This window comes from Sus scrofa, chromosome 16 (assembly GCF_054392235.1).
Source record: "Sus scrofa isolate SSC_HxYL_T2T_F1_AM1 chromosome 16, Sscrofa_HxYL_maternal_Yorkshire_Landrace_v2.0, whole genome shotgun sequence".
Lineage (NCBI taxonomy): Eukaryota > Metazoa > Chordata > Mammalia > Artiodactyla > Suidae > Sus > Sus scrofa.
Genome location: NC_139398.1, coordinates 59,392,464 through 59,406,844, shown reverse-complemented (window position 1 = coordinate 59,406,844; position 14,381 = coordinate 59,392,464). Strand labels below are relative to the sequence as shown.

The 14,381-nt window shown below is 43.8% G+C and overlaps 1 protein-coding gene across 12 annotated transcripts in view; it reads left to right on the top strand.

Annotated features, from left to right (window-relative positions):
• The window catches only part of CCDC125 (coiled-coil domain containing 125), a 39,349-nt gene that overhangs the window by 8,514 nt on the left and 16,454 nt on the right, over positions 1 to 14,381 (top strand). For 8 of the 12 annotated variants that reach the window (XR_014831506.1, XM_085002439.1, XM_085002437.1 and 5 more), the window contains exons 2-6: positions 3,875 to 4,224; positions 7,045 to 7,103; positions 9,355 to 9,441; positions 11,925 to 12,002; positions 12,645 to 12,730. Coding sequence is in view for 11 of the 12 variants with exons in the window: in XM_085002439.1 (XP_084858565.1) it covers positions 3,915 to 4,224; positions 7,045 to 7,103; positions 9,355 to 9,441; positions 11,925 to 12,002; positions 12,645 to 12,730 (620 nt within the window). In the remaining variant the exon portion in view is untranslated. Of the gene's footprint in view, positions 1 to 2,143; positions 2,196 to 3,874; positions 4,225 to 6,603; positions 6,695 to 7,044; positions 7,104 to 9,354; positions 9,442 to 11,924; positions 12,003 to 12,644; positions 12,731 to 14,381 lie in introns of those variants that run through there. The other 4 variants (XM_085002440.1, XM_085002438.1, XM_013984843.3 and 1 more) reach the window with 3 other exon arrangements.

Below are 14,381 nucleotides of genomic sequence, written 5' to 3'. Positions count from 1 at the left end.
GGGGCCCTTGGGAGCAGGTTTGGTCTCAGGCAGAGGAAATTTCCTGGTTGCCCTACAAGGAAGCATCACTAGGAAGCACTTGCCTGGTCATGGTACCTTGAACTCAGGGCAGAGTCACCTTCTGCTTCCCTAGACTCCCTTTTGTACCACCTTCCCCCTTTCAGTGGTGTGCTCTGAAAAATACGAGGGATATGTTAGAAGGCCATAAGTGGAGTTCCCGTCGTGGCACAGCGGAAACGAATCCGACTAGGAACCATGAGGGTGTGGGTTCGATCCCTGGCCTCACTCAGTGGGTTGAAGATCTGGCGTTGCCGTGGGCTGTGGTGTAGGTCGCAGACAAGACTCAGATCTGGCGTGGCTGTGGCTGTGGTGTAGGCTGGCAGTTGTACCTCCAATTCGACCCCTCCATATGCTGCAGGTGTGGCCCTAAAAAGCAAAAAAGAAAAAGGTCATAAGTGCCAAGGAGAAAAACCAAGTAGAGAAGTGGGATAGGAAGGAGGAGTTGGCAGTTTGTGCGAGGTGCCAGGAAAGGTGATCCTGCAGGAAAGACCCCGGGGGAGAGGAAACAGATTCTGGCTGGGGGAAGAGAGTTCCAGGCAGAGGGATGCTGCTTTGGGGCAGGAATGCCTGACACAGCCAAGAACACCCAGAAGGCCAGGGTGGCCAGCCCAGGTGATGGCATGGGGCAGAGATGAGGGTGGGCCTCTCACCATTGGAAGGGCTTTGGCTTCTACGCTGTATTACAAAACAGTGGAGGGTTTTTTGTTTGTTTTCTTTTTCGGCCATCCTGTGGCCTATGGAGTTCCTGGTGAGACCTGGGGCATCGCCTGATGCATTAACCCATTAACGGGCTGGGGATCATATTGCAACCTGGTGCTGCAGAGACACCTCTGATCCTGTTGCACCACAGCAGGAACTTAGTGGAGGGTTTTGCACACAGGTGTGGCATGATTTGAGCAAGAAGGAGAGGGAGGGATGACGGGATGGGGGTGGGGGGAAGGGGGAAGAGGAAGGTCTTCCCTCCCACCTACTGGTGTCTCCACAAACTCTCCTAATTGTGTCTGCACAGAAATAGAAAATGAACCAGGCAAAGCTGTAGGAGACAGCGTAAGAACCCCGAGCACCTGAAATGGATAAAGGGCCCTGAGAGACAGAGGAGGGATGGTCTTGGTCCTTGGAAGCTGGTTTTTCAGAGGCTTTTCTGAATTTTATACAGCTCTTAGTCTGGTGAAAACGGAACCTTTTCCTTTGTAAGGTTGTAGGCCAAGCATGTTTTGTTTCCTTGGCAAAAGCCAATCTGCTTATCCTGACCAGTAGATTACTGGATTCAGTAAAAGCCTCTCCCGTTTCCTTGGAAATAAGGGGTTGGATCTTTTCTTACCTAAAAAAGTCCGGAAATATTAAATAGCTTGAGTTAAATTGCAATGGGCATGTTTATGCTTGTGTATCGCTGCCTGTGCCTGCACAATACAGAATCCCTGGCAAACTCAACTTTGATTATACTGATGCTTTTAAAAAATTTTTATTTTACACCGGAGTATAATTGGTTTACAATGTTGTATTAGTTTCAAGTGTACAGCAGAGTGATTCAGTTATGCCTATATTCATTCTTTTTCATTCTTTTTTTTTCTTTTTTCTTTTTTTTTGGCTTTTTGCCCTTTCTTGGGCCGCTCCTGTGACATGTGGAGGTTCCCAGGCTAGGGGTCCACTCGGAGCTGTAGCCGCCGGCCTACGCCAGAGCCACAGCAACGCTGGATCCGAGCCAAGTCTGCAACCTACACCACAGCTCACGGCAACGCCGGATCCTTAATCCACTGAGCAAGGCCAGGGATCCAACCTGCAACCTCATGGTTCCTAGTCGGATTCGTTAACCACTGCGCCACAACGGGAACTCCTATTCATTCTTTTTCTGATTCGTTTCCCATATAGGTTATCACAGAATCCTGAGTAGGGTTCCCTGTGCTATACACTAGGTCCTTGTCGATTATTTCATGTATAGTAGTGTGTATATATTAATCCCAAACTTGGCATTTATCTCTCCCCCCACCTTTCCCTCAGGTAACCCTAAGTTTGTTTTCTATGTCTATGAGTCTGTTTCTATTTTATGTATAAGTTAATTTATATCTTTTTTTTTTTAGATTTCACATGTAAATGACATCATATGAAATTTGTCCTTCTCTGCCTTCCTTCACTTGGTATGATAATCTCTAGGTCCATCCATGTTGCTGCAAATGGCATTATTTCATTCTTTTTTGTAGCTGAGTAATATCCCATTGTGTATATATACCACATCTTCTTTATCCATTCCTCCGTTAATGGACATTTAGGTTGCTCCCATGTCTTGGCTATTATATTGTGAGCCACACAGGAAGTCCATGTCTTGGCTATTATAAATAGTGCTGCAATGATCGTTGGGGGTGCATGTGTCTTTTCAAATTATGGTTTTCTCCAGATAGAGTAGAATTGCAGGATTATATGGTAGCTCTGTTTTCAGCTTATTAAGGAAGCACAAAGAGTAGCTGTACCAATATACATTCCCACCAGTAGTATGGGAGGGTTTCCTTTTTCTTCACACCCTCTAGCATGTATTACTGGCAGACTTTTTGATGATGGCTATTCCGACCGGTGTAAGTCACTGTAGTTTAATGTGCATTTGTCTAATAATTAGTGATGGTGAGCATCTTTTCTTGTGCCTCTTGATCATCTGTATGTCTTCCTCAGAGGAATGCCTATTTAGATCTTCTGCCCATTTTTTAATTGGACTTTTTTTTTTTAATTGAGCTGTATGAGCTCAATTATATTTTGGATGTTAATCCCTTGTCAGTTGCTTCATTTGCAAAGATTTTCTCCCATTCCGTAGATTGTCTTTTTGGTTTTTTAATGGTTTCCTTTGGTATGCAAAAGCCGTTAAATTTCATTACATCACCTGTATTTTTGTTTTTATTTTTATTATTCTAGGAGGTGGATCCAAAAGATATTGCTATGATTTGTGTCAGAGAGTGTTTCCTATGTTTCCTCTAAGAGTTTTAGAGGGAATTTCCATTGTGGAGCAGCGGAAATGAGTCTGACTAGTAATCATAAGTTTGCAGGTTCAATTCCTGGCCCTGCTCAGTGAATTAAGGATCTGGTGTTTCCGTGAGCTGTGGTGTAGGTTACAGATGCAGCTCGGATTTGGCATTGTGGCTCTGGTGTAGGCCAGCTGCTATAGTTCTGATTTGACCCCTAGCCTGGGAACCTCCATATGCTATGGGTGTGGTGTAAAAAGCAAAAAAAAAAAAAAAAAAAGAAAGAAAGAAATTAAATTAAAAAAAAAAAAGAGTTTATAGTATCCAGTCTTATGTTTAGGTCTTTAATCCATTTTGACTTAATTTTTGTGTATGGGTTAAAGAGTGTTCTTATTTCATTCGTTTACTCTTAGCTGTCCAGTTTTCCCAGTACCATTTATTGAAGAGACTGTCTTTTTCTTCACTGTATATCTTGCCTGCTTTGACCATAGGTGTGCGGGTTTGTTTCTGGGCTTTGTATCCTATTTCATTGATGTATATTTCTGGGTTTTTTTTTTGTGTGCCGATACCATACTGTTTTGATGCCTGTAGCTTTGTAGTACAGTCAGAAGTCAGGGAGCCTGATTCCTCCAGCTCTGCTTTTCTTTCTCAGGATTGCTTTGGCTATTTGGGGTCTTTTGTATTCCCATATAAATTTTAAAAAATTTTGTTCCCGTTCTGTGAAAAATGCCATTGGTAATCTGATAGGGATTGCACTGAATGTAGATTGCCTTGGGTAGTACAGTCATTTTGACAGTATTTATTCTTCCAGTCTGAGAACATGGTGTATCTACTGATGGCTTTTTAACTACTGTTTTTCTTAATTACAGAAAACCTGTTTATCCCTATGGTAAAGAAGGCACGTGGCTGATGAGCAGGGTAGTGAGGCCGCCGAGTGAGGCAGAGGAGCAGTCCTGGGAAACAGAGGACGATGACATGGCAGAAGGCGATTTAGGATATGGCCTCGGAAGAAGGCCTGGCGGCATTTATGAAGTGCAAGTTTCACATTTATTTACATCTGGAAAAAAGTCAGCTGGAAAGAGCTTTAGTCCTCTCCCATTTTCAAGAAATGAGGAAGAAAGAAATGGTGCCATTTTTCAGTATTCCAAGCATAAGAACTTGCAAGAAACATATCCTGCAGGGTCCCGAATCCTGCATCACAGCCAACAAAGTAGCACTGGTAAGAATGCCCAGTGTCCTCTTCTTTGTTCTTCTCCTTTGTGTCACCCTTCCAACCCACAAAGATGGGTCGCCATCATGGATTTTATTTTCATTTTGCTGCATCTGTGGCATGCACAATTTCCAGAGTCAGGGATCAAATCCTTGCTGCAGAAGTGACAATGCTGGATCTTTAACCCACTGAGACACCAGAGAACTGGGTGGATTTTAGAAACTTACCTTTATTCAAGTTATTTTAGGGATGTCGTAAAATTCCCAAAAGAAAATTAATTTACCATAACTAAAAATGGATTATTCTGTATCCTAAGGAGAGAATAAAATACAGAATCCTATTGTGATAGAGTATTACAACTCCAAAGGGATTGGGAGCTGGTGGACAAGTCACAGCCTGCACAATGGCACAGCTCTTGTATGGCTGAATCTTTTGTAATCTGTGTTGTACAGCTCCCACCAAAGTGGAACAAACACAAATCTGAACAACACGAAAATAATTTAAGAAATGTGGTTTCAGGAGTTCCTGTTGTGGCTCAGTGGTTAAAAAATCCGACTAGGAACCATGAGGTTGCGGGTCAAGGATCCGGTGTTGCCATGGGCTGTGGTGTAGGTCACAGACACGGCTCGGATCTGGTGTTGCTGTGGCTGTGGTATAGGCCGGCAACTACAGCTCCGAATAGACCCCTAGCCTGGGAACCTCCATATGCCATGGGAGCAGCCCTAGAAAAGGCAAAAAGTCCAAATTAAAAAAAAAAAAAAAGTGGTTTCAAATTAAAAAAAAACATGTTGAAGCTGGGGACTGATCTGTCCTTCAAAATCCTTCTTGAAAGTAGGATGAGGAGTTCCCATTATGGCTCAGTGGTTAATGAATCTGACTGGGAACCAGGAGGTTGCGGGTTCGATCCCTGGCCTTGCTTAGTGGGTTAAGGATCCATTGTTGCCGTGAGCTGTGGTGTAGGTCGCAGACGTGGCTCGGATCCTGAGTTGCTGTGGCTCTGGCGTAGGCTAGTGGCTACAGCTCCAATTCAACCCCTAGCCTGGGAACCTCCATATGCCGCGGGAGCGGCCCAAGAAATAGCAAAAAGACCAAAAAAAGAAAAAAAAAATGAAAGAAAGAAAGTAGGATGGGATTATCAATATATTTTTCTTCCAAGTCCTTATCATGCATTAGAGGATGGATACTGTCTTGCAAGCAAGATGTTGAAAACTGAGGTGTTACGCTATATGCCTTTACAAAAACATAGGAAACCACTGGGATAGAAACAAGATGTAACAGTAATGGTATGAGCTCCTATTTTGTTGGGTTATGGACTTTTGTCTTTTTATCAAAGTTGACTTGATCCTAGGTAAAAAATTGTATTAGTTTCTTCTTGCTAATGGGTAATTCCCAAATTGCCAGAAATTTAATGGTTTAAAACAACATAAGGAATTCCCATTGTCGCTCAGCCAGTTAAGAACCCAACATAGTGTCTGTGGGGATGCGGGTTCCATATCTGGCCTCACTTGTGGGTTAAGGATACAGTGTTGCTGCAAGCTGCAGTGTAGGTGGCTAATGTGGCTTGGATCCGGATCTGGTGTGGTGGTGGCTGTGGCTGTGGCCATGGCCGGCAGCTGTAGCTCCAACTGGACCCCTAGCCTAGGAACTTCCTTATGCCACAGGTGTGGCTGTAAAAAGATCAGTCATGGAGTTCCCGTCATGGCTCAGTGGTTAATGAATCCGACTAGGAACCATGAGGTTGCAGGTTGGATCCCTGGCCTTGCTCAGTGGGTTGAGGATCTGGCATTGCCCTGAGCTGTGGTGTAGGTTGCAGACGCAGCTCGGATCCTGCATTGCTGTGGCTCTGGTGTAGGCTGGTGGCTACAGCTCTGATTAGATCCCTAGCCTGAAAATCTCCACATGCCGCAGGAGTGGCCCTAGAAAAGGCAAAAAAAGACAAAAAAAAAAAAAAAAAAAAAAAAAAAAAAAAAAAAGAATAACTCTCTGTCTCCTGGTATCTAATTTAATTACACCGGCTAAGTCCCTTTTGCTGTTTATTCAGAAGTTCTGGGATGAAGAGGTGGATATTTTGGGGGCCATTATTTTGCTTCCCACAAGTATGAATAGAATAGAACTTAGCATGGTCAACACCAGTGTCACTTTTGTCCCTCCTTGGAACTCTGAACCATCAGAGTGAAGATGTGGCTTAGGTTTGCCCTTGGATACTGTCAGGTTGATGGAAGTTCAGAAGAGCAAAGACAAAATCGGTGTGAGAACGTTTCAAGGTCCCTGAAAGTATTCTAAAATCGCTTTGCCTCTTTTTACTTACCCTCTTGCTGTCATTTACCATTTTAATGTTTTTCTATTGCCAGTGAGACTGCAATGAAAATGAAGTTCCTGGGAAGCCCAGTTTAATATCCCAATTGATCACATTAAAGAAAGAATAACTGAAGTTACAGGAGACTTCTAGCAATTCTCCTTGGAAAGAAATTAAATTCAGGTTATTTCTTAGATATTCGTATCATGATGCTGATCACAAGCTTAAACCAAACACCAGAGTTTGTTTCACTACCAGCATTCATGTTTTTTTATATTGTGTTTGGGTGTGTAAATTAACCAATTCACTAATAGCATTTTTTTTTTAGTCCTTTTTTAAAAGAGTCTTTTGATTCAAAAGTTTGTCTTTTCATTCTTGGAATATTTTAGGCTATTTTATCATCATTTGGTTTATTACAGTTATTTTTTCTTTTCAATTTAGGGAAAGCCTGTATTTGATGTTTTTGTCAGACAAATGTCCTATATTTAACTAGTTAAAGAAAATACCTGTTTTTTTTTTCCCCTCCCTAATAGATTTGAATTCAGAGTTGTCAAATGTGGAATTAAGGCAACATCTTCATGACGCTTTAGAGGTAGGTACTCTGGCTAATACACAAATTCTCATAGGAACAAAGTCCACTGATAAGTTTCGTTTAAGAAGTACTAACATGGAGTTCCCCTTGTGGCACAGTGGTTAACGAACCTGACTAGGAACCATGAGGTGGTGGGTTCGATCCTTGGCCTCGCTCAGTGGGTAAGGATCCGGCGCTGCTGTGAGCTGTGGTGTAGGTTGCAAATGCAGCTCGGATCCTGCATTGCTGTGACTGTGGCATAGCTGGCAGCTGCAGCTCCTATTCAACCCCTAGCCTGGGAACCTCCACATGCTGTGGGGTTAAAAAAAAAAAAAATTAGTATTAACATGGCATGGGAGGCAAATATTGACTTTCCAGATGTTCTCCATGAGCCACAGTATCAAGCTCATAGCTTCCAGCTGGCCTCCTCTGTGTCTTGGCCTCCTCTTCTCTCAAGAAGACTATTTGTGTAAACATACTCTCCCCTTCTCCTTTCCACTGAACTTCTCTAATCTCCTCCTGGAGAAAAGAGTGAGCACTCCCTTGCATCTATCTTCTCTGTCTGTGTGGCTTGAAATAACCTGACAATTTTTTTTCTCTCTTTTTAGGGCCAAACCTGCAGCATATGGAAGCTCCCAGACTAGGAGTCAAATGGGGCTGCAGTTGCCAACCTACACCCCAGCTCACAGCAATGGCGGATCCTTAACTCGCTGAGTGAAGCCAGGGATCAGACCTACATTCTCATGGATACTAGTCAGATTCATTACCACTGAGCCACAACGGGAACTCCTTAACCTCATAATGTAACTCCTTAAAGTCTGAGGACCAGAGGACCAGAAAGTACCCCATGTGGTCTGAGGAGGCCATCCCTCTGGCTGAGAGTAGGGGTCTCTGGGAGGGAGCCGGTCCTTTCCAGGGACGGGAAGCTCCTCTGAGTGTGCATGTGTGACTCTTCCGGTGAAAGTGACTCTCTTAGTGTCCTAGGGATACCCTGACAAACTGGTGCCTTAAAACCTCAGACTGAACTGATTCCCTCTCAGTTCTGGAGGCTAGAGGTCTGAAATCCAGGTGTGTAGGGGGTGGGGAAGGCAGGTTCGTTCCTTCTGATGGGTCTAGAGGAGAATCTTTTGCCTCTTTCTAGCTTTTGGTGGCTGCCCCTGACAGGCCTTGGCTTGTATCTGTGTCCCTCCAGTCCCTGCCTTCACCATCACAGGGCCTTCTCTCCCCTGTGTGGTGGTGTCCAGAGTTCCCTCGTCTTAGAAGGACACCAGGAGTTCCCATCGTGGCTCAGTGGTTAACAAATCCGACTAGGAACCATGAGGTTGTGGGTTTGATCCCTGGCCTTGCTCAGTGGGTTAAGAATCAGGCGTTGCCGTGAGCTGCGGTGTAGGTCACAGACATGGCTCGGATCCCGTGTTGCTGTGGCTCTGGCATAGGCCGGGGGCTACAGCTCCAATTGGAATCCTAGCCTGGGAACCTCCATATGCCGTGGGAGCGGCTCAAAAAATGGCAAAAAGAAAAAAAAGAAGAAGAAGAACACCAGTCACAGGACTGAGGCCTACCCTAATCTAGTATGACCTTGACTACATCTGCAAAGGCCCTCTTTCCGAATAAGGTCACATTCAGCGTCCCAGGGGTCCAGACTTGAGCATTTCTTTTGGTGAGAGACACAGTTCAACCCACAATGGCTACGGTATCTGTGTGGGTGATCATGTGTTTATTTTACGAGGTCTCAAGAATGTTCTCCAAATTATTAACTGTGTGGCCTAGATGAATGACAGCAGAAGATTGGGGCTTTTGGTCATAACTGGCACCTGACAGTGAGGGTCTCTGGTCTACTTAGAAAGCCTGGAGGAATTTCCAGTTTCATCTGTACGATCAGAGCCCTTTGAGTCAAAGTGAATGTTGAGCTTAAATGTCAGCTGTCTAAATTGGGACTTCCTGTTGTGGCGCAGCAGAAACGAATCAGCTAGGAACCATGAGGTTGTGGGTTTGATCCCTGGCCTCGCTCAGTGGGTTAAGGATCCAGCATTGCCGGGAGCTGTGGTGGAGGTCGCAGATGCAGCTCAGATGTGGTGTGGCTCTGGCGTAGGCCAGCGGCAGTAGCTCTGATTAGACCCCTAGCCTGGGAGCCTCCATATGCTGTGGCAGCGTGTGCGGCCCTGAAAAGACAAAGGACAAGAAAGAAAGAAAGAAAGAAACTGTCTAAATTGATCATTTTGGGTTACAGATCTTGCAGATAGGAAGGCTTAATTGTCTTTTTTCTCCTCAGGAGGTAGAAAATTTGAAAACTGAACTTGAGGCATCTCAGAGACAACTTGAAGGTAAAGAAGCAGCATTGAAAATTCTTCAGAGCATGGTAAGAAGTTATTTTTAAACTTTCTTCAGGTACACATTCCAGTGACAAATAATATGGCTTAGCTTTTAATACAAAATCATTAGTGCTTATATAGTTTTTTTCTCCTGTCCTTTTTTTTTTAAGGGGTCACGCCTGTGGTATATGGAGGATCCCTAGGCTAGGGGTCAGATCGGAGCTGCATCTGCAAGCTTATATACCACAGCTCGTGGCAATGCCAGATCTGTAACCCACTGAGCAAGGCCAGGGATGAAACCCACAGCCTCACAGATACTAGTTGGGTTCATTACACTGAGCCACGATGTGAACTCCTGAGTTATAGATTTTTATTTTTATTTTTGTCTTTTTAGGGCCACACTGGCAGCATATGGAGGTTCCCAGGTTAGGGGTCAAATCGGAACTGTAGCTGCCAGCCTATATCACAACCACAGCAATGCAGGATCTGAGCCACATCTGCAACCTACACCACAGCTCACAGCAGTGCTGAATCCTTAACCCACTGAGTGAGGCCAGGGATCAAACCTGTGTCCTCATGGATGCTAGTCAGGTTCGTTAACCACTGAGCCATGATGGGAACTCTTGAGCTTTAGATATTTAAAACAGTTTTATTAAGGTATAACTTACATGTCCTGAATTTTATTTTATTTATTTATTTATTTATTTTTTGTCTTTTTGCCATTTCTAGGGCTGCTCCCGTGGCATATGGAGGTTCCCAGGCTAGGGGTCGAATCGGAGCTGTAGCCACCGGCCTACGCCAGAGCCACAGCAACTTGGGATCCGAGCCACATCTGTGACCTACACCACAGCTCACAGCAACGCCGGATCCTTAACCCACTGAGCAAGGGCAGGGACCGGACCCGCAACCTCATGGTTCCTAGTCGGATCGTTAACCACTGAGCCACAACAGGAACTCCCATGTTCTGAATTTTAATCATTTAAGGCATACAGTTTATTTTTACTAAACTTAGAGTTGCATAACCATCACCACAATCTAATTTAGAACCTTTCCATCGCCCCCCAAAAGGAACTTGTTACCCGTTTGCAGTTATTTCCATTCCCGTCCTCAATCCCAACAACCACTAATCTACTTCCTGTTTTATATATTTGCCTTTTCTATTTCATAAGTAGAAGCATGCACTATGTGTCTAGATTCTTCAGCCTCTGGATTCTTTTAGTTAGCATGCTTTTGAGGTTCATGCATGCTGTAGCATGTATGATTGCTTTCTTCTTCTTCTTCTTATTTTTTATTTTTTTTATTTTTTGGCCACTCCCAACGCATGGGGAAGTTCCTGGGTCAGGGATCAAATTTGAGCCACAGCTACAGCCATGTGGGATCTTTAACCCACGCTGCTGGGCTGGGGATCAAACCTGTGCTGCCACAGGGACAGCACCAGATCCTTAACCCGAATTCCAGTGCTTTCTTCCTTTTTTTTTTTTTACCAAATAATATTCAATTGTATAAATATACTACATTTTGTTTATCCATTTACCAGTTGATAGGCCTTTAGGTTGTTTTTATTTCTTGCCTATTATGAATAATAACTGCTGTGAACATTCCTGTATAAATCTTTGTGTGAGAAATCCATTCATTCATTTGCACATGCATTGGGCAAGAACCAAACCAAAAATCTTCTGACATTTGAGCTGTCAAACTCTCTACAAAAGTCAATCTCTGTGGAAATTCTCATCCCAAGGTAATTTTCTATTGTCTTAAAGTAAACGTGTGGGAGTTCCTATTGTGGCTCAGCAGGTTACCAGTCCGACTAGTACCCATGAGGATGTGGGTTCCATCCCTGGCCTTGCTCAGCGGATTAAGGATACACTGCTGTGTGTGATTGTGGAGTAGGTTGCAGATGCAGCTTGGATTCTGTGTTGCTGTGGTGTAGGCCAGCAGCTGCAGCTGTGATTTGACCCCTAGCCTGGGAACTTTCATATGCCACAGGTGCAATCCTAAGAAGGACACACACACACACAAACGTGAACCTCACCTTGTATGTGGGAGTGAATTAGAAGTGTGACTTAGGAGTTCCCGTCGTGGCGCAGTGGTTAACGAATCCGACTAGGAACCATGAAGTTGCGGGTTCGGTCCCTGCCCTTGCTCAGTGGGTTGACGATCCGGCGTTGCTGTGAGCTGTGGTGTAGGTTGCAGACGTGGCTCGGATCCCGTGTTGCTGTGGCTCTGGCGTAGGCCGGTGGCTACAGCTCCGATTCAACCCCTAGCCTGGGAACCTCCATATGCCGTGGGAGTGGCCCAAAGAAATAGCAAAAAGACAAAAAAAAAAAAAAAAAAGAAATGTAACTTATACTGGAGTTCCGATTCAGCTGAAGCTGCAGCTCCCAGCTCTGATTCAACCGCTAGCTTGAGAACTTCCATTTGCCGTGGGTGCAGCCCTAAAAACAAAAAAAAGCAAAAAAAAGAAAAAAAGAAAAAAAAAAAGAAAGAAAAGAAATTTAACTTATATTGACATGCTCTTTCTTTTTCTTAGGCAATATTTGACAAAGCCACAAGTCATACCCAGGCAGTGCTTCAAAAAACTGTGGAACAAAAGAAATCTTTGGAGAAGGTATTTGCCATTTTTAGTGTGGACTTGTTTGATCCAGTAAGTTTTCAAGTAGAATTCCCTTAAAAATCACCACGCCAACAGATACGTCATTTGTGCCTACCCTCTGTTAGACGTGCTTCAATGCTACACAGTCCCCTCCCTTTTGGAGCTCATAATCCAAAACAGATTGTCACATCGGCAAAGCTTGCCAAATCGACACCTCCTATTTTTCTTCTTTTCCTATTTTTTTTCCTCTGCTTGCCCAGCAGAGCCTGCCTCTTTCTGACATCTCATTTTCACCCTGGTCTCATTCTGCGCCTGTTTACCCTCCCTTGATGGGAATGTCCTGGGCTTAGATTTTCCAGGAGTGTATTTTGAGGCCTGCATGAATTGAGGGTGATGAGAAATATAGGTTCATGCCAGCAAATTTTGAAGCTTTAAATTTTTTCCTATTATAGGTAAGCTTCAGCAAAGCCTTTTTGAGTACTAGAGAGGCATGTTACATGTGTTTACAAATATCAAAGACTCTTTTAGAGCAATAGTTTTTTTTTCTTTTGCACCTATTTATGTGAAATGATTAAATGATTTATTTCAGCTATTCATATGTCCTGAAATGATTTATTTACAGTAATTTTCCATGGAAGTGCTATTTTCTTTCTATAGGAAATAAATGCCTTGCAGTGGGAAATAGAATTTGATCAGAATAGATTTAAAAATATAGAGGAATCTTGGATCCAAAAATATGACAGGTTTGTATGTTATTATTACATACTTTTTCTTTTGTTGTCTTTTTAGGGCCGCACCCACAGCATATGGAGGTTCCCTGGCTAGGGGTCCAATCGGAGCTGTAGCCGCCAGCCTATGCCAGGGCCACAGCAACTCGGGATCCGAGCCGTATCTGTGACCTACACCACAGCTCATGGCAACACCGGATCCTTAACCCACTGAGCGAGGCCAGGGATCGAACCCGCATCCTCATGGATGCTAGTTGGGTTTATTAATCGCTGAGCCACGATGGGAACGCCATTACATAATTTTTCTTTGGAACTCTTTAAAATGTAATTGAAGGAGTTCCACTAGGACCCAGTGCTGTCAGGCTGTGGCTCGGGTCATTGCTGAAGCCTGAGTTTGATCCTTGGCCCACAATGCTGCACATGTGGCCAAAAAAAAGGGTAAATGCACATGTAGATTTATTTGATGTTGCCAAATTCCACCATATAAGACTTGTACCAGTTTGCAGTCCTACCAGTAATGCATGAGAGGGCTGGTTTCTGTAGCCTAAGCAAGAGAATATGTCAGATGTTTTAGTTTTTGCCAGTGGGACAAGGTTGTTTACCTAGTTTGACTGTTTTGTATTTTGTTTTGGCTGCACAGAATCCAGAAAATTTTGTTTCAAGAGCTTACCTCTTAAGATGCTCTTCGACTAGACTAGGCAGAGCTATCAAAGGATGCTTTAATTGTGAGGTCTGCATAAAAATAGTTAACCAGATGGCAAAATTAATTCGTTTGACTGAGTAGATTGTTTTTATTCCATTTACTTATTTGCTTTTTAGAGCTGCGCCCACAGCATATGAAGTTCCCAGGCTAGGGGTCGAATTGGAGCTACAGCTGCCGGCCTACACCACGGCCAGAGCAACACGGGATCTGAGCTGCATCTGAGACCTACATGACAGCTTGAGGCAACTCCAGGTCCTTTAACCCACTGATCGAGACCAGGGGTCGAACCTGCATCCTCATGGATTAGTATTGTTGGGTTCATTCCCACTCTGCCACAAGGGAAACTCCCAAACTGATTAGGATGTTGTTTTTTGTTTTGTCTTTTTGCCTTTTCTAAGGCCACTCCTGTGGCATATGGAGGTTCCCAGGCTAGGGGTCTAATCGGAGCTGTAGCTGCCGGCCTACACCAGAGCTACAGCAACCTGGGATCTGAGCCGTGTCTGCAACCTACACCGAAGCTCACGGCAACGCCGGATCGTTAACCCACCGAGCAAGCGCAGGGACCGAACCCGCAACCTCATGGTTCCTAGTCGGATTCGTTAACCACTGCGCCACGACGGGAACTCCCTGAGTAGGCTGTTTTTAAAATTATATTTATAAATTAGTTTTCATGCACCTAGTAAAATGTCTGTGAGCATCTGAATTGTCTTCATGACTGTAGTTATTCATAATTTAGTCTGAAAATCACTAAGACTTCCTAGAGTCTTAGGAAGAGGTTACTCTAACAAAGGTACTTTAGACACTGCTTGAGAAACTGTTTTCACATTTTATTTATTTTTCAGGCAATTCATGGAAAAGGGATGCCTTAGATTTATATTTGTATTTTTTAGGTACAGTTGACATTAGCATTACATTAGTCTGGTGTATAACACAATGACTCAACACTTGTATGTACTGCAAAAT